Source organism: Oxyura jamaicensis (genome assembly GCF_011077185.1).
Source record: "Oxyura jamaicensis isolate SHBP4307 breed ruddy duck chromosome 17 unlocalized genomic scaffold, BPBGC_Ojam_1.0 oxy17_random_OJ72828, whole genome shotgun sequence".
Classification (NCBI taxonomy): Eukaryota; Metazoa; Chordata; class Aves; order Anseriformes; family Anatidae; genus Oxyura; species Oxyura jamaicensis.
Genome location: NW_023304467.1, coordinates 1 through 17,746, shown reverse-complemented (window position 1 = coordinate 17,746; position 17,746 = coordinate 1). Strand labels below are relative to the sequence as shown.

At 61.4% G+C, this 17,746-nt stretch overlaps 4 protein-coding genes across 6 annotated transcripts; all 4 read right to left on the bottom strand.

Moving 5' to 3' along the window:
- Positions 1-219: 219 nt before the first annotated feature.
- On the bottom strand, positions 220-3,758 carry LOC118158012 (extracellular fatty acid-binding protein-like). The gene is made up of 7 exons (XM_035312567.1): positions 3,600-3,758; positions 3,143-3,282; positions 2,405-2,475; positions 1,882-1,992; positions 1,305-1,406; positions 1,003-1,028; positions 220-387 (listed from the first exon to the last, which is right to left on the bottom strand). Exons 1-6 carry the CDS (start codon positions 3,684-3,686, stop codon positions 1,003-1,005), a joined length of 537 nt encoding a protein of 178 aa, XP_035168458.1. The 5' UTR covers positions 3,687-3,758; the 3' UTR covers positions 220-387.
- Positions 3,759-5,034: 1,276 nt separating this feature from the next.
- On the bottom strand, positions 5,035-7,923 carry LOC118158011 (lipocalin-15-like). Of its 2 annotated transcripts, XM_035312566.1 has the most exons (6): positions 7,299-7,923; positions 6,610-6,749; positions 6,335-6,405; positions 5,957-6,070; positions 5,417-5,518; positions 5,035-5,303 (listed from the first exon to the last, which is right to left on the bottom strand). In XM_035312566.1, the coding sequence occupies exons 1-6, from the start codon at positions 7,392-7,394 to the stop codon at positions 5,278-5,280; spliced, it is 549 nt and encodes a 182-aa protein (XP_035168457.1). In that variant the 5' UTR covers positions 7,395-7,923; the 3' UTR covers positions 5,035-5,277. The 2 variants fall into 2 exon arrangements, with proteins under 2 accessions (XP_035168457.1, XP_035168456.1); XM_035312565.1 differs by lacking the exon at positions 7,299-7,923 and having other exon boundaries at positions 6,610-7,292.
- Positions 7,924-8,328: 405 nt separating this feature from the next.
- On the bottom strand, positions 8,329-11,146 carry LOC118158010 (lipocalin-like). 2 transcript variants are annotated; one of them, XM_035312563.1, is made up of 7 exons: positions 10,955-11,146; positions 9,878-10,017; positions 9,623-9,699; positions 9,316-9,429; positions 8,985-9,086; positions 8,771-8,796; positions 8,329-8,478 (listed from the first exon to the last, which is right to left on the bottom strand). In XM_035312563.1, the coding sequence occupies exons 1-6, from the start codon at positions 11,051-11,053 to the stop codon at positions 8,771-8,773; spliced, it is 558 nt and encodes a 185-aa protein (XP_035168454.1). In that variant the 5' UTR covers positions 11,054-11,146; the 3' UTR covers positions 8,329-8,478. The 2 variants fall into 2 exon arrangements, with proteins under 2 accessions (XP_035168454.1, XP_035168455.1); XM_035312564.1 differs by having other exon boundaries at positions 8,329-8,474.
- Positions 11,147-13,802: 2,656 nt separating this feature from the next.
- On the bottom strand, positions 13,803-17,386 carry C8G (complement C8 gamma chain). Its single transcript, XM_035312561.1, has 7 exons — positions 17,211-17,386; positions 16,743-16,882; positions 16,059-16,129; positions 15,642-15,749; positions 14,848-14,949; positions 14,523-14,561; positions 13,803-14,084 (listed from the first exon to the last, which is right to left on the bottom strand). Exons 1-7 carry the CDS (start codon positions 17,340-17,342, stop codon positions 14,071-14,073), a joined length of 606 nt encoding a protein of 201 aa, XP_035168452.1. The 5' UTR covers positions 17,343-17,386; the 3' UTR covers positions 13,803-14,070.
- Positions 17,387-17,746: the final 360 nt, after the last annotated feature.

The following is a 17,746-nucleotide window of genomic DNA, read 5'->3' as shown; positions in this document are numbered from 1 at the left end:
CACAGGTCCTCCACCCCTTGCCTCACCTCACCCTGGCTGTGGTCCTGCTCCAGGAGCCAGCCCAGCCCCTCGGGCTGCTGGGCTCCGAGAAGGTGCTTGCTCGGGTGAGCTCACTGCATGATCACCCCTGGTTGTTCTCCATCCACCAACCCCTCGAGGACAACAAGAGGCAGCACATGCCCAGACACTCCAGATTCTCCCCAGATGCCTACAACAAGCTTTTGGGGGGTTCTCTTTATTTGGGTGAAAAGCAGGGACCGTGTACTGGAGAAGCAGGAGATGCATCAGAGCCCTGAAGAGGGATAGCAGAGCAGCAGCCTGGAGCTTTGGCACATGGGTCTTGCTTCATCTGGGGAGCAGCAGCATTATCCAGTCATCTGGTGCCTCCTAGAAAACAACCAGGAGAGGTGGGCTGCGGAGTATTTAAGGTGGGTAGGCCAACAGAGTGGACAGGGCCGGGCTCTCCACCAGGATCAGTGTTTCCTCTTCCAGTTCTCCCCAGGTCTGTAGGCTTCAGCCATCTCCAGGGATGAGTTTCTAGCCTACCCCTGCAAATGAATGTGCACTGGTGTGGTGGGAAATCATGTGCTAGGGCTGTCCAGTGGGCCAACAACCTCTACATTTCGCATGGTGAGATATCAACCCAATTTCTTGCTAGTTTTGCTGATTCATCACAGTGAGTTCCCTTTGGTAAGAATCAGCGTTTTGGACCTTGCTGCTTGATGAGTTCAGCAGCTGTTTCTCCACTGAGCTGGTGGGTTTTGATCCAGGTGTCCTTGCCCACTGTCAGGCAGCTGCATCTCCATCAGGGGGCCCTGTGCCCACTGCTGCAGAGCAGCTGCAACAGAAATGGTCCTACCTGGGTGTGACCGCCAGCACAGGTTCAAACAACTCGGTCCCTAGAGTAATGCGAGGAATTCATGGTTGCCCTTGTTGGGGGATCAAGGGGGAAATTTTCAGGTGAGGACATTGCAAATGCTGTGTTGCACTGCAACAACTCACCTATGGTTCATCGACTCTGCATTCATCTGTGAAAATAAAGAGAAAGGCTGAGTGCAGGGCTGTGGTCTGACTAGTCCCATTTAGCACCCACAGAAGGAGGCAGACAACCAGAGATGGACTTGAGTAAGGCAGAAGTCATGGCATGCCAAGCCAGAGCACCCCTCATCACTGGCACTCTCCTGGCTGCCCACCCCATGCAGCAATGGCCACGACAGCCAAACAAGCCCCTGCAGCACATTCAGGCTCCCCATAAGGACTGAGCCAGCCTGGCTGGTGTGAACACGGTGCTGGGCCATGCTCACCCTGGCTGGGCAGCATCTGGATCATCTCGTTGGTGAAGTTCTGCTCCTTGGCAAACCTTCTGAACAGTGCCATGACCACGGGGCTCACCTCCTGTCTTCTGCCTGAAGTCAAGGACAGAAGTTAGGTGGGTGGGAGGCATGATGACCCCCTGGGGGGCAGGAGGTGGTGGTAGAGTTCCCAGGGAGCAAGGGACCTCCAGCTGGGTGCCTGGGCATGCCATTCACCTTCCCATGGGCCAAGACAAAGCTGATGGGCTCGCGCTGGTGTCCCCAAGCACCACAGCATCTCATCTCCTGGTTCCCATCTCCACAACTTCTGACCCTCCCTTGCAGCAGGACCCCCACTCTTTGCTCCATTTTGCCAAGAGTCTTACCTAAGGCTGTGGACTCCTGGCACAGAGCAGAAGCCTGAGACCCAGCCCCAAACCGCAGCCCCTTTCCCCTACCCCCCCTCTATGTGGGGCCAAGCAGCAGCACTGCCCCGCTCCTGCACCAGAGCTAGCACATGGGCAGGGGTGATGCGAGGTGTCCCCAGGACCCCTGAGTCCTCATCCCGCCAGTTAGACTGGACACTCACTGTAGAGCCTCAGCATGTGCAAGGTCTTCCCATCCTTCACCCTGGTTGCAAAGATCACTGCGTAGCTCTTGTAGTCAGTGTCCAGCACCTGTACCATTTTATCACCTCCCTCTGAAAAAGGACATGGAGAAAAGTGAAAAATTATGTTCCCCTGAGAGCTCCTGTAAGGACCGTAAGAGTGTGAATGCCTGTGCATGGAGCCAAGGGGCCTGACTTAGCCAGACCCTATTTCTGCTGCACCTCCCCCCCCCCCTCCCAGCTTGTCCTCTTGGAAAGGCTCCTCCAAAAGCCTAGGGGAGCCCACAGATGATGGCACAGCAGAGTAACCACAGGGGATGGCCACTGCAGGTGGCAGAGCAGCCTAGCCAATTTTGGACTACCACTTGTGCTGGGAACAGGGGAAACCACTGCTGTTTTGTCCCCTGGGAGCAGCCATCCACAGCCCTGCTGCAGATTGACCCTGCATCAGCCAGGTGAGTGATGGATGCTCCCCTGCCCCTGCCAGGACCCTGTCCTCACTCACCTGAGAGGTAGACTTCACCGTTGTCACTGGTCTTCTTGAAGATTGTCTCCCGTCTCCTACACCCCTCCGGTCTGCAAGGCAGGGAAGGACGCTTTGTCACAAATCCTCAAGGCATGCTCAGAGCCAGCTGGGTTTGTCCCTGCAAGAGGCTGGGGAATCACTGTGCCCAGCTGGTTCCCTGCCCTGGGACAATGGCTCTGGTGTTCTTAGCTCAAATGCATGAGGTGTTGTTAGGGGAGGGACTGGTATGGCTGATGGGGATGGATGGCTGCTATTCCCACAGCAACTGGGTGCCTGGACTGCCAGAGTGGGGTGCTGGCACCCAAGAGTCCTGTGGGTCTCATGGACAACTTCCTTGCTCTCACTCTGATCTGGTGGGATGAGGCCAGCCGTAATGAGGAGGCTCTGTGCAGTCCCTTATCAGCATGCAGCAGGGTGGCTCAGCCTCCATGCTGAGACCCTGCCTGCCCCATGTTCACACTGCCGCCAGGCTGCCTGTTCTGCCCTGTGCCCTGCGGCTGCTGGGTCCCTGCTTCTACTGGACAGCCTGGGGCAGCACTGGGGCCCCAGGGTCTCCATGGCCCAGCTCTCCTGAGTTCAAACCTGTGGGTGATGTCAGCTGGTGTCCCTGATTCAGCCCCTGCCGAGGTCTTTTGGGGTGCTGGCTAGAGGTACCTGGATGCAGACCCGGACAGATTCCTTCAGTAAAGCCCAAGGAGGAAAGTGTCTGGCACTTACGTGAGAGCTGCAAATGAGACCTTCAGCTTGTCTTGCCCCAGGACAGAGAGGCTGGCCATCACCATCTTCAGCCTATCCTTCTCACGGAGGTAGAACTTGGAGTTGGAGGCTAGAGCAACGACGTACCATTTCCCTGCAATCTGGCAGCATAAATGGGTTGTAGGTCCAGAGAACCAGGCAGGACCCGTCCCTTTTGGGGGGCCAAGTGGCCAGGACACCTGCAAACTCCCACAGCACCCAGGCCATGGCACCTGCATCCCATCCAGGCACCTAAATCCCTGCTGGATCCCTCTGCTGGGGCTGGGTAACAGTCCTCGCCTGGGTGTCCAGTGCTTGTACACAGCAGAGCCAGCAGTGGCTGCAGCATCCCCAGCCATCCCCAGCCTCTAAACACTGCTCCTGCCCCCACCCTGGTGACCAGAGACCACGCTTCCCTCCCTGGGGTGCTGCATGTCACCTTGCTCCTGTCCAGCCCTGCAGCCTCAGCCTCTGCAGGCAGCAAGCAGAGTAGGGCCAGCCCCAGGCTCAGCACCACCGTCCTCATCTTGCGCAGCTGCCTGTGGTGTCACCGCGGGATGGGGAGCGGTCCTGGGGCTGCTGGCTTTATAGCGCTGTGCTGCCCCCGCCCCACACTGCGTGCTGCTGTTGGCCTGGGGCGCGAGGTGGTGGCTTGGGAGGGCTGAAACCAGCCCAAGGTAAACAGCCTCTTACAGAAGGAAGAAAGTGTTGCAAGCCCCAAGGAGGGGTCTGAGTAGTGGGGTTGCAGGACCGCTATTACATCACAGACAAAAATGAGGATTTTCCAGTATTTTACATCTCTTGTGAAAGAACAAAAGTACTTCTTGTTCCCCTTGCCGGGAGGAGCAGGGAAGTCCTTCCCAGCATGTAGCCTGCGGGCAGCACTGTCACAGCAGTGACCCTGCCTGTGCCTCCAGACTCACCCAAGCCTGGGTGCCAGTGCAGGGTGCCAGTGACACATGTTGCTGTCACTGTTGAGTGTCCCCTCCATGCCAGGGTGTGCTGTGCCCAGGCTCCAAAGGGCTCTGGGAATTAGTCCCAGGCGGGTCCGTGCTGCCTCCTCACAGCCCCATGCCTGGCCGGGCACTGAGGGACTCCCCTTCCTTGGCCACCTTTTGCTGGGGCCTGGGGGGGGGGGGGGGGGGGGAAAAAAGGGGGCGGGGGCTGCCTCCACGCTGTGGGAGGAGGGGGACTGGAGGCAGGGCTCTGCCACCCCTGGGGCTCATTGCAGCATGGCTAGAGGGTGCTGGCAGACACCTGTGGGGGTCTCTGAGCAGACATGGCACAGTCCCACTCCCACCTGGGCAGCTCTGAGTGCCCCAGGCCAGTGGCTCAGAAGGGACCTGGGTGTCCTGGGGATGAGAAGCCCATAAGGATCTAGAGCCCATGCAGCAGGGCCATGGAGGCTCCCTGCTCAGCCCTGCCTGCTGCCCACCCTGCTGGGCTGCCTGGTCAACACCGTTTTTTCATCCCCTGCCCAAATCCTCAGTGGTTCCCCCAATGCACCTCCTTCCCCAGCCTCTGCACGTGCACGCACACACAGACACACAGACACACAGACACACACACATAGACGCACACAGACACACAGACAGACACACACAGACACAAACACACACACAGACACATGCACACGCACACACAGACACACACGCACACACAGACACACACACACACACAGACACACACACACACACAGACACACACACGCACACAGAGACACACACGCACACACAGACACACAGGCACACACACCAGTCTCCGCACTGTGCTCTGCAAATCATGAAGCAAAGGACTGCCCTGTGGTTGGGTCCAGGGAGGCTGAGCTCAGGGTATCTGGCAGCACCCTCAGTCCTGCCAACAACATCAGCGAGTTCTGGGGCAGCTTTTGCACCTGTTTATTTCAGCGGGAGAGGTGTGCTCCTGGTGTGGAGCAGCAGGTCTGGCAGAGGATGGGAAGAGGCACCGGGGCGGCAGGGGGGAGCTGAGCCTGGACTCCACCAGCTCTGGAGGACACAGCTCTTGTGTCAGCCCCTCAGCTGCAGGAAGCCAGGACGGATGGATGAAGGGTTAGCAGGGACTGGGGGGCTGTTCAGCCCAGCTTCCCCTGACCACGCTCACGCGAGAGCCTTGGTGCACTGATCTGTTAAACCAAAAGAGAGGTGTGAGTGTGCTCCCACATGGAGGTCCCCAAGCACCTGTAGAGCCTCCTGGTGCAGAGGGAACATGCGGGTCAACCCCATCCCTGGCACTTACCTGACTGTGGCAGGATGGCCAGCATGTCCTCAGTCAGGCCCACAGAATGGAAGAGCTCTTTGAACTTCTGCAGGAGCTGGGGGCTCACATCCTGCTTCCTTGCTGCAGCCAGACACCCAAGGTGAAGGCTGGTGAGCGAGGGGGGACAGCAGGTGCAGGACAGCCGCCGGGTACCCCATGGCCATGCCAGGCTGGCAGCAAGGGGGTACAACCCCCACCCCACATGAGTTAACCCCCCCTGGGCCGTGCATCCACCCACCCAGCTCCAAGCAGAGCAGCTGGCAGCTCTGGGGGTCTGCAGCCTGACCAAAACACTACAGGCAAGGATCTGGTAGAAACCAGAGTAAACTGGGGGTTTTGGTGGTGCAATGTTTCATTCACCCCAAGGTGAATTCCTGGGGTGTGGCTCGGTGCCGGCATGCTGGGGTGCCGATGTGGTGGCCCTGGGTGGCGATGGGGAGCACCGACCCTGCCACCCACCACTCCCCATGGCCCGGCCCAGCCCAGCCCTGGGGTGCCCATCCCCGCTGCGACACCCACTGTAGAGCTGGAGCATGGTGCTGGGCTCCTGGCCGCGGTCCCTCAGGGTGTACACGATGGCATAGTGCTTGTAGTCCGTATCCATCACACTCAAGTCCGTTTTTTCTTGATTTTCTGAAAGGACCCCAGACAGTGCCTGGTCAGGTGGCGTGAGGCAGGGCCCTGGCCCAAATGTGCCCCAATGGGGTCTGGGAAGTGAACTGCTGCCTCTGAGCCAGCAGCTGTGTGCAATTTGGCTGAGCTGCTGCCTGCTTGCAGTCTGTCCCTCACCAGGTGATGGAGGCAGAGGGGACAAACCTGCCTCCCACTGTCCCCTGGGCACGGAGGGGACCTGTGCTGCCTGCCCTGCATTTTTGGGGTCCCTCTGCCCACACATACCTGTGCTGGTGTAGTGCCCTGGCTGTCCACTCTTCTGGAAGAGCAGCTTAACCTTTTTGCATTCTTCTGGCCTGGAAGGAGAAAATTGGAACAGCAAACAGAGCTCAAAGCCAGCGTGGCGGCAGGACAGTGTGGCAGGGCAGCAGGATCTGCAGAACTATGCTGCCCACCCAGCTGCAGCCACAGCCAGTGCCTGGCCCAAGGGGGACACCATGAGCACCAAATTAATCTGCAGCAGAGCCCACCACAGCCGCGCAACAGAGCTGGGCACTCACAGGGGGAAGATAGCCTCCATAGCCAGGTGCCCCTCCGGTGTGAAGCTGATGGTGGCAATGGACGACTTCATCTTGTCCTTCATGCTCAGGAACACGGGGCAGTTGGAAATGGCAGCCCCGATATGCCACCTCCCTGCAAACTGCAGCAAGCCATCACCAGCAGGGTTCGGGAAAGATGTGGAGGACCTGCCACCTGCCACAGGGGACCTGTCGCATGCCATGGGGACCTGCCCTCCCATTGTAGGACCTGACAGCCTGTGGTAGGGGACCTGCCACCCTCTGCAAGGACCTGCCTCCTGCTGTAGGGACCAGCCAAGCCTAAAATGGGGACCTGTCACCTGTCCTGTGCCAGGGTGGTAGCATGGAGTCCTCCCTGGGAAAGCTCCGCATTTCTGGCACCATCACAGCCCCAGGGTGTATTCCTGCAGTGGTGCCACCACTGGGACTGCCCGTTGTGGCAGGAGATGGGCTACAGTTGACTAGGACTGACCTGGTTTTGCACAAGCATCCATGGCCTCGCAGCAACAGCCCTGGAGCAGGCTCTGAGCTGGGGCTGGGGAGTGCTCAGGGGTGCCCAGGACCAGGGGGTGCTCAGGGGTGCCCAGGACCAGGGGGTGCCCAGGGACGCAGCACAGTCACCGTGCCCCAGCCCAGACAGGACTGGCCAGGTTGGCACCCTGTGCTGTTACCTTCCCCATGTTGAAGTCCAGCTGCACAGGGACCTCGGCACCTGCTCTCAGCAGGCAGAGCAGGGCCAGCACCAGGCTCAGCAGCACTGTGGTCATCCTTTCTCCGGGGTCTGGATACAGGCTGGAGAGGCTACACAGTCCTGCCTCTTCTCACACCCGCCTTTATAGCCCCCACTGCTGGCAGCAGTCCCTGCCCACCCCCCTTTATGCAACAGGTTACATAAGAGCACTGATAACTCGTACCCGTGTTAGATGACAGCATTGGCCCCTTCCCAGTTTAATTGCCCAGTCCCGACTGAATGCAGCCTTGTGTGAGACCCAGCACAGAGCATGTTTGGGACTGGGCAATGTACTGTGCTGATGGGGTGTCCAGGGACGGGGACATGGGCACAGAGGGTGCCCTCACCACTCCCCTCCTGGCTGTCATGTTCTGGCCAAAGGGTCTGGCTGTGTCAGGATGGATCCTGTCTCAAGGAGGAGGGCGGTTGGGCTGGGGCTTTAGCCTGGTGTTGAGCTACAGCCCAGTACCCTTGGGAACAGACCCTGCTCCTGGGGAGGGTCCAGGATCACGGTATAGGGACCGCTGGGGTGGCCGGGACTGAGCTACATCTGACATTCACAGACATTGCTCTGGTTCATGTCTATCACCCCCCCCCCCCGCCGCCCCAGTTTGGGAGACAACCCCCTGCAATCACCCGTTGCCCCATCCCCATGCTGCCAGCCTGCTCTCTGGAGGGGAAACTGGGACAGAGAAGCTGGAACTGCCCAGGGTGATTGAGAGGCCAGATTGAAGCTGATCCCTGCAGCTGGTTCCAGTCCTGGGAGCCTTTCATCCCCAGACAGGACAAGTTTCATGGCCAGGCAGCACCCCACAAGCACACATGGGGTCTGAAACCAGCAGCGTGTGTCCGTTGGCCCCCCCCCCCCCCCCCGATGCAGCCACCTCCCCACGAGCACAAGCAAGGGAAACCTCGGGAGGGCCCATCAGGGTGCCCCCCCCACAATGACCCAGAAGACATGGTCAAGGGGCTGGTGTTTTACATGGGCTTTAATGGGGGTGACGGTACAGGCATGGGGTGCAAAGCCAGGAAGTGAAAGTGGATAGATACGGTGCTGGGGATAGGATGGGGTGGCCACCAGCTTGCAGTGCTCTTGGGTCGGCAACAGCTGGTGGGTCTGCCTGGAAGAGAAGGGAGGCAAGCATGCTGAGCTGGCAGGCGGGGGGGATACGGGGTTCTGGTGGCCCTGGCAGCCCCACACTGAGGGTGCAGGCACGCACCATCAAGGGCTACCCCATGTGGATGTGGTGGGACCCGCCACAGGGGGATGGGAGATATCCCAGCAAGAGGAGCTGGGCTGTGGCTGAGAAGCCTGATGGGCTGGAAGAGGTAGGGGTTCTGCAGGATGGGGAGTCTCAGGGCACCCCCAGCTCCCCCAAAGCTGGTCTGAGCCCCAGCAAGGGCAGGACTCACCTAGGCAGCCTCTGCCATGCACTTGTCTGCAAAAAGAAGAAAAGCAGAGATCAGCCCCTCCCTGGGGTGGGGACAGCATCAGGACCTGGTGTGGGGCTTGCCCCAGCACACCCTTCTGAGGACCCCCACCTCTGTCCAGAGGCGCTGGGGGCTGAACCAACGTGCCTGGACTTGTGGGCTCCCCGCCACCCCCTCTGTTTCTGCCTGCTCTTACCTGTCTGAGGCAGGATGAGGATCTCTTCATCTGTCAGGCCCTGCTCCTTGGAGAACTGGGTGAACCTCTCCAGGCGCTCAGGACTGAGCTCCTTAGTCCGACCTGCAGCCAAAAGCAGGGTGAGAGGTGGCCCCTGTCCCTTGCAGGATGGCCCCAGGGCATGGGAAATCCAGCAAGGACTTGGCAGGGGCCAAGGAAGGGGGACCCTACCCAGCCATGCCATGGGCTGTCCTGCTGCCCCCTCCCATGGAACAGATCCCCACCAAAACACCCTGAGGGCCCCATCTGTCAAGGCCCCGGGGGGCTGGCAGGGGGGCTGGCAAGGACGTACTGTAGAGCAGCACCATGGTGGAGGTGCCGGTGCTCTTGGAGATCCGGGTGGCCACTAAAGCGTACTCATCATAGTTGGTCTCCACCACACGGATGTCGTGTTTGCTGCCCCAGCCTGCGAAGGATGGAATGGGCACATCTCAGCCCCCAGCACCGAGCCCAGACCCCACAAGGGAGCCACAGACTCCTGCAGGGTGTGAGCTGCCCTGAGGTGTCCTGGCCGGGGCAGGAGCTCGGGCTGCATCCCAGCTCCATCCTGCCCTGCCAGAGGAGGTGCCAGGAGCCCCACAGTGGGGTCGGATGCTCACGTGGGCTGGTGTAGCTGAACCGCCCGGGCTGCTCCGTCTTGATGTAAAGGCTGTTCCTCTTCTCACACTGGTCACCCCTGGGAAGCACAGCACAAGAATGTCAGCAGGGCTGGAGGAGGCTGGAGCTCAGCCTGCACACAGCCCCAGGCATGGCACTGCTGCCCCCCCAGTGGCCACACACCAGCCTGGGAGCAAGGAGCGCCCAGAGCTGCCCCCATGTCCCCTACAGCTTGCCCCTCTGCCGCCTGTTCATACTTGGGGTAGGTGGAGTTGACTTCCAGGTTGCCATCTGCGGTGACAGTGATGACTGTGGTGCACATCTTCATCAGGTGCTTCTTGTCCTTGAACCAGTTGGAGCTGGAGGCCAGGCCGATGCTGTACCATCTCCCTGTGAGCTGCACATAACCTCTGCTGAGCGCTGGGCTGGGTGCCCCAGCCCAGGCCATCTCTCCCTTCCCTGCTAGCCTGGGCTTTGTGGCAGGACTCTGTCCAGAGTCCTCCCCCCCGCCCCCCCCCCCCCCCCCCAGGAGCTGCTACAGCCCTTGATGTGCACAAAACCCAAGGTGACCACTGGCCAACGACATGCCTTTCACTGCCTTTCACCACCCAGACCAGAAACGCTGTTTGCATCTGTCCATGGCGCAAGGAAGGAGCCAGGACCATGGTCGAGCCTAGACTGGGGCCAGCATGGACATGCCTCCATCCTTGTCACCTCCCTGGGGTGGCCGTGCCCCCCAGCAGAGCACCCCTAGAGGACCTGGCAGCATGACCCCTCCCGCAGCACAGTGGGACCCCAAGGCTCTCCTTGCTCTGTCGTGCCCACTGTGGAGGGAGGAGGGGTCTTTCTGGCACCCTGAGCATGCCAGTATCCAGAGGCTGGGAGGAGAGAGGGATGTGTAGTCTCCGCTGGCACAACAGCCTGTGTTTTTTGGGGTCCTGGACTCGAGGTGGGTGGGCTCTGCTGGGGAGGGAGATCCATGGCCCACCTCCACACTGCCTATCAAACTGAGCTTGCTTTCCTCAGTCCCCCCTCCAAAATTCCTGTACATCTATGGACACCCCACGGCACAGGAGGCAGGCTGGCCCCACATTTGCTCTGTCCTACCCCACAGGCTGGATCCTGGATCCTGCATCCTGCATCCCCTTCAGAACCAGCAAACTGAGGCCCCCAGGGACAGGGGATGAGGACGCACCAGGTGCCCCCCCTCCTCCCTGCACCTGGAGAGGCTGGCCCCTAATCCATCTATTACCCCCTCTCTGCACATTTTTGGGGAGATGAGCGTCCCGCACGCCCCGGCCCCCACGCAGGTGAGGCCGGTCGGGCTGGGTCACCTTGTCCTGCTGGAAGTTGGCTTGCATTGGAATGTTGTCCTGTGCGTGCAGCGCCCCAAGCAGGGCCAGCCCCAGGATGCTGAGCAGTGTGGCTTGCATGTCCCCGGTGCCTGTTTTCCCCAAGCCGAGCCGAGCTGAGCCGAGTAGGAGCTGAGCCGAGTGGGAGGTGCAGTCAGTGCTGCAGTACTGGACACTCTGCTGAGCCCCTATTTATGGGCAGGCAGTGCAGCGGTCCCCGGGGGCCAGTGCTTTGGGCAGGCCAGCCCATCTTTCCCCGTGCTGTTATGCAAGCAAGAGCAGGGGCGAGAGCTGAATCCAAAGGGCAGGCTGGGAACCTGCAAAAATTTCCCTCCTGTTGATATTACATGTTTGCCTTGGGATGCCAAACTGCTCCTCAGCAAAAACACAGCTTGCAGCCAGTTCGCTGGCTATCCCTGCCCCCAGAGCTGCAGAGTGCTGGGAATAGGGGCGGGGGGGAGGGGGGGGAGCAGTGCTGCCACCAGCACAGGCAGGGGGCTGGGGATGCCAGAGGGGCAGCACTGGGGGTCAGGGCTTGCTGGCTGCCTGCTTTGCAGAACTCAGACTTGGAGAGGTGCCCAAGCAATGCAGAGGGAACACCAAGTACCTTCTGAGTCCTGATCTGACCTGTGGGACTCATGGGCACCTTTGGGTGCTCCCATGGGACACCCCCCCCAAAAAATCCCAAATCCCTGCATTGCCTGAAACGGCATCTCAGTTGCCACATGCCAGGGTGAGTCCTGCCAGGATGCAGCTCTGGAGCACCCTGAGGGTGTGCTGAGGGGTGCTGGGGGACACTGCAGCCAGGGGGGAGCCAGACCCCCATGGCCAGCTCCCTAGACAACAGCACACAGCCAGAAGGACCTCCCCCATGCCACCCTGCAGCCAAGAGGAGCTGCGGTGGGGACACCCTGAGCACCCCCAGCCCTTGTGCTTTGGGTCGTCACTGGGTGTCCGCAGTGGTTCCCACAGGGCTGGGACAGGGCTGGCTGCACAGGACACAGCACCAGCCTGGCTGTGCTGCCCCAGGGCCATGGCTCTGTCAGGCGCTTGTGCTGCCAGCCTGCAGCTCTCCCTGCAGCATGGCCTTGCCAAGGATCTTTACATAAGGAGCGTGTTTTCACAACAGCTGTTTTTTCCCTCTCGGCAGCCCACCCTGCCTGACCGCCTGAGCACATTCCCTTCCCCGCATCCAGCTGTGAGCCCGGCCTGCCCTGCACAACATGTGCTGGGAGCTGAGCTGGCCCCAGCTCTGTGGATTTAATAAAACAAAACAAAAGCCGATCTGGGTAGGACTGAACGTCATGAGAGCGGGACAGAGCCACTGCATGCCAGTCTCAGGCTCAGCCTTGGTATGAGCCCATCCTCAGCTGGTGTGGGTGCGTGCCATGGGCCCTCGGGGTGCTGGGCGCCGGAAAGAGCTCTATCCATCGGGAAGCGGAGGCATGGACCACTCACATGGGTCCCCACTGTTCTGTGCTGTGCATGGACACAGCTGCCCTGATTCCTTGCCAGGGTGGCATGAGGGGACCCAAGGGCCCCCCTCACTCAGCTTTTTTTGGGGTGGCAAAGCTGGGTGCTGGCCCATGGCAAGCCCAGGAGCACTGACAACAACATGAGACAGGCAAAGCTGTAGTGCCTGGGCATTTGCACCCTACAAACAAGTTCACCCCAGACACATGGGCTAGGCAGGAACTCCATCGCCGTGCTGCGTCTCCACCATGACACAGGCACTTCTGGGGAGCAGCCCTGCAGCTGGGTACAGTGAGCTGTACCAGAGGGGCTGGGGACACCCAGACTGTGCGGTGCAGCAGGCTTGGAGGCAGCCTGGGGGGTCTGTAAGTGCAGCTGGACGCAGCTGCCTTACACGTGGGCAGCAGGGACAGTGGCTGGCTTCGGGTGAGTCACGTGGCAGGTCCTTACATAAGTCCCTGATAAACACCATGTGTTACCAGTTTCCGCTAAGATTGCAAAATGCGGTGCTGGGGGTGGGGTGCTGCTCCCACCCCAGGGACTGCGGATCACCCTGCTGGGAGGGGGACTATCGGGAAGGGGCTTTCCAGCTTCCTGCATCAGCAGAAATGGCCAGGGGCTGCTTTGGGGGCTGTGCCCCTTCCCCTCCAACCTCCCTGCCTGCACCACGGGGGTTGGCACCGCTCACCCAAAACAGCCCTGGCTGGGCTGCACGTCAGGCTGGGGGGGTGGTCCTGCACCCCCAGGGTTAACCCTGCAGCCCTGGGCCAAGCCCCTGCAGAGAACAGTGTGCTCAAGGGATGCCCCCAGCCTAGCCATACAGTTCTGCCAGGCAATGCTATGGGTCTGGCTCAAATGGCAGCAGCCCCTTGAGGACCATGGTCCCCAGTGCAGGGGCAGGGGCATGGTTTGTTTTACTGCCCCGGTGACTCTGGGAACGGGAAGCAGGACTGCTGCAGGGTTGTGGTTTCCTTTCCTGGGGTCCCTGAGGGGAAGACCTGACCCAGCACAGCTCTCCAGTGCCCCCCAAGTCCTCCCAGCCTACATCACTATGTGTGCTCCCCAGGCCATGCTGCCATGGGCAACTGGACAATCTGGGCTTTTTCTCACTCAGCCAGGCTATACTACAGCACTGCAGAGTAAATCAGGAAATGTCACTGTTCCTGCCTTAGTGTTGCATGGTTCAGGTGAGGTTCAGGGAAAGGACAAGGGGCTGTGGGGTCCTTGGGGACAGGAGGGGGGTTACATGGCTCCCAGCTGACTCCCCCCAGGCCACTAGCAGTAAGCTGGGGCACAGCAGTGGCACCGGCAGGCTCAGCCCAGGGTGGAGGCAGTGCTGGGGCTATTGACAGGTGACTTGCCTGTACACAGACCCTTTTCTTGTGTTTATTGGAGCTGGCTGCTGCAGGGCACTGGGGTGAAGGATGCAAAGCCATGGGGGGATGCAACAAGGTCAGGTTGGGGGGCTGCCAGTGCAGCTGGAGGAGCTGGGGAGCCCCAAGGGCTGCTGTACTGCAGCGATGTCTGGCCAAGCCCCAGCTTGTCCCTGCCTGTCCCTGTGTCTGTAGGCAGCTGGATGAGGTGAGGGATCAGTTCTGGGCATTTCTTGGCAAGTCTGCCTCCATCTAGAGCTTCATTTCTGGAAGAGAAAGAGAAGTGCTGGGGGGCTGGGGAGATGTCAGAGACCAGTGCCAGGGCTGGAGACTCACCTCAGCCCACCCAAGCACCACCAACAAATGATCGAGCTGTCCCCAGGGACATGAGCACTCACCCTACATTGTCCCCATAACAGAGCACCCTATCCCAGGCCCTCACCCCATAAAATGCCAGCACAGACCCCATTAAGCTCAGCCTGACCCACAAAGGGGCCAAAATGAGCTTTGCTTCTCCAGGGTGCAGCTGATGGCCATCCTGGGTGATGTTCTGCCACCTCCTTGCTCCACACCAGGGCAAGGAAGGACTCCCCATCCCATTCCAGACCAGCACTGCTAGGGCAGTGGTGGCATGGGGCTGTGTAGCCTGTGCCAAGGCTGGTGCATGCCGGCGGCCAATGCATTGCCTGGGATCTGCAACTCACCATTGAGAATGTGGAACTCATCTGCGGAGTCACAAAACCCTGCAAGAGAGAGAGCCTGAAGCCGTCACCCTGCCCAGTCACAACAGCCACGCACCCCAGGGACACCACAAGCTACAGTCCTGTCCTTGCATCCTTGTCCCCTGGGAAGAGCACGGTGTGGAGACAGGGCTGTATGTGACATGGGGACACAAGCTGCTCAGACACACATGGATATGCCTCCCCTCCCCATGCCGGTGGTGCCAGACCCCAAACCCCAGTGCTAGACCCCCCGGGTGAAGCCATCCTTGCAGGCACCCCTGCTCCTGGGTGACCATGTGGCACCCACCGTATGTGGGGAAGTAGTAGGTCACATCTTCACTCAGGCCCACAGCCCTGGCGCGCTGCTCGAACTTGTCCGCAATGGCATCGCTGACCTTGCTGCTCCGTCCTGCATGCAGAGGGAAACACCACCATCAGCCTCACCACCCTGCCTGTCCCTGCCGCCAAGCCCCTGCTCCCTGGGCCTCCCACACACAGGCTTGAGGCCAAAGGGATTTTCAGCTCAGAAAAGACAGCTACAAAACCCTGCCACTATGAGAGCTGTTTCTGCTGGCATGCTGGGGAAAATCTGCAGCTTCCTGGGGTGAAAATGGCAATTTGCCCACCGACGGAGCTGGTGCAGGCAGACAGGGGGCCACAGGCAGTGAGTGGGCAGGCTGGCACCCCTGCATGGCCAAGCAAATGGGTCCATTTGCCTTGTGGCATCTGCCCCAGCCAGAACAGGGATTGCTCCAGGGAGATTCCCTTTGCTCTCCCCCATGCAGCATTTGGGGACAAAACTCTCCATGCTGGAACAGGATCCCAGCCCTGCATCTGGGTCCTTGGCAGCTCTGCAGGGCATTCCCTGCACACAGCACGGTGTCCCACCCAGTCCAGCTCAGCTCCCCCAAGTCCCCTGGCAGTCATGACCCCAATGGCTCGTGTGTGCCAGGTGTCATTCCTCCCCCCACCCCCCAGCACAGCATAGGGCTCTGGAGAGGAAGCAGGCCCTTGTCCCAAGCCACCAGCAGTGTGACTGATGTGGGGCAGCACTGCCCTGCACAAGCCACAGGCATCCACGAGCCCCAGTCGCCAACTCACCATAGAGCTTGACGGAGATGCTCTGGCCCTTCTGGTAATAGAGGATGGCATAGCTGCTGTGGTCTGTCTCTGCCACCACCACATCCACCTTGCTGCCATAGCCACGGCCTGGGGAGGTTCTGGTTAGCCTGGGCACCGTCCAAAGCCCTCACGTCACCGCCAGAGGGCACAAAGGGTGTAAATCAGGGCTAGAGCAGGAACATCCCCACTGGGCTTTTGTTCCCCACCAGCAGGCACCACCCCACAGCACTGCCTGTGACAGCATGTGGCACTGGGACACTTTCATACCCCAGAGGTGGCATACTGGGAGGGCACCACTGGAGAGGACACTGGTGCCAAAGCCCTGCCAGGAGCAGGAGGGGGCCCAGCTCTGTGGTCCCCACGGCCCCCATGCCACCCCAGCCCAGTCCCCCTCACCCTTCAGGAAGAAGCGTCCACGCGTCCCTGCAGGGTGGTAGCGCTGCCTGATCTCCCAGCACATCCCATCCCTGTATGGGAGGAGAAGTATATTGGGCGCAGGATGGAGAGGTCCCTGCCCCCAGCCCCAGGTCCCTGCCCTTCCTGCTTTCCATGACACACACTGGACATGGTTTCTTCGCTGAGGAGGGGATGTGAAGGGATGCCCAATAGTCCACCAAGCCCTTCCCTGCAGGTCTCAGCCTGGCTCAGCCCATCAAACCCCTGACACCCTGCTCAGCTGGGTCACCCCATGGCCAGGGAAGTGCCCACGGATATGGACCCACCATCAATTGTGGTGGCCCTCAAGAGCCAGTCCCTGACCAGGTGGCTGTAGAGAGACTGCGTGCCTGCTTGGTGCCTCGGTTTCCCCAGGCTGGCTGCCTCCCACGCTGCCCAGCCTGGCCACCCTAAGCCAACCTCGGGCTGGTGGCCACGCTGCTTGCAGGCTGCCAGTCCTGCCACGACCAGGACTTCCAGCACAAAACACCCCAGAGGAGATCATCCACCCCCCTGCATTGTTCCAGGTCAGTTCTCTCCGAGCCTGGGCCCACGGCCAGGCACTGGCCCTGCCCCAGCCTGCCTGCAGCTTCCCCGTCCCCATTTCTGTCCCACCTGGTGGCCCCAGCTGCCAGCATCACTCACAGCTTTTTGAAGGTGCTGACCATCAGGCTCTGCCCATCCGTGACAGCCACTGTCACTGCCGTGGCCTCCAGCTGGTAGCTGTGCTCTGCCAGGTAGCTGCAGCGGGAGGCCATGCCGACCAGGAACCATCGCCCTGCCAGCTGCAAGGCACAGGGCTGGTGTCATCTGCCAGGCCAGCACCACGGGGTGCCACTGCCCTGGGGTGCCATGTTGCCCTGAGCACCCACCATCCCGAGCTCCCGTTGTCCACGGCACCATTGCTTGGCACCTCTGCCTGCAGCTGCGCCCCGTGCCCCAGGGCGCAGAGGCGTCTGCAGGAGCTGGAGGTGCCGCGGGATGGCCCCCGTCTGGGCCGGGGCTCCCTGGTGAGGCTGCTGCCCCACGCCTGCCCCGCGGGACAGCTCTGCGGGCACCCCCAGCCCCGGGGCGGGCGGCGCTCGGGGCTGAGCCGGGCGACCCCGGCCTCACCTGGGGGAGGCTGAGGTGCTCCGCGATCGCCACCTTCTCCAGGGGACTCTGGGGAGGGGGCGGCCGCCGGCCGTGCCCCTGCGGCGCGGCAAGGAGCAGGCCGAGGAGCAGCAGGGCGCGCGGGGCGGCCATGGCGCGGGCAGCGGCCGCTCTGCCGGGAAGCGGCGGGGCCGGGCAGGGGCCGGGAGGGCACGAGGTCAGGGGGCACCGGGAGCCCGGCCCGGAGGCCGACCAGGCCGACTGCGGCTGGCGGAGTCTCCCCGGCGGCGGGGCGGGGCGGGGCGGGGGCACAGCGCTCCGGCTGCCCGAGGGGACCCCCCCGCCCCCCAGCGCGCCTCGACGGCCCCGGGCGGCTCCACGGAGACCCGGCCCCTCGGGGGGCGGGGCTTTGCGCGGGAGGGGCGGGGCTTACACAGGGGGCGGAGCCGCCGCGCAGGGCCGGCCGTGCGCCTGCAGGCGGCGCCGCGCCTGGCGGCGGAACACCAGCGAGACGGCGGCCAGAGCGGCCCGCGGGGCCGGAGCGGAAGCGGCGCGCG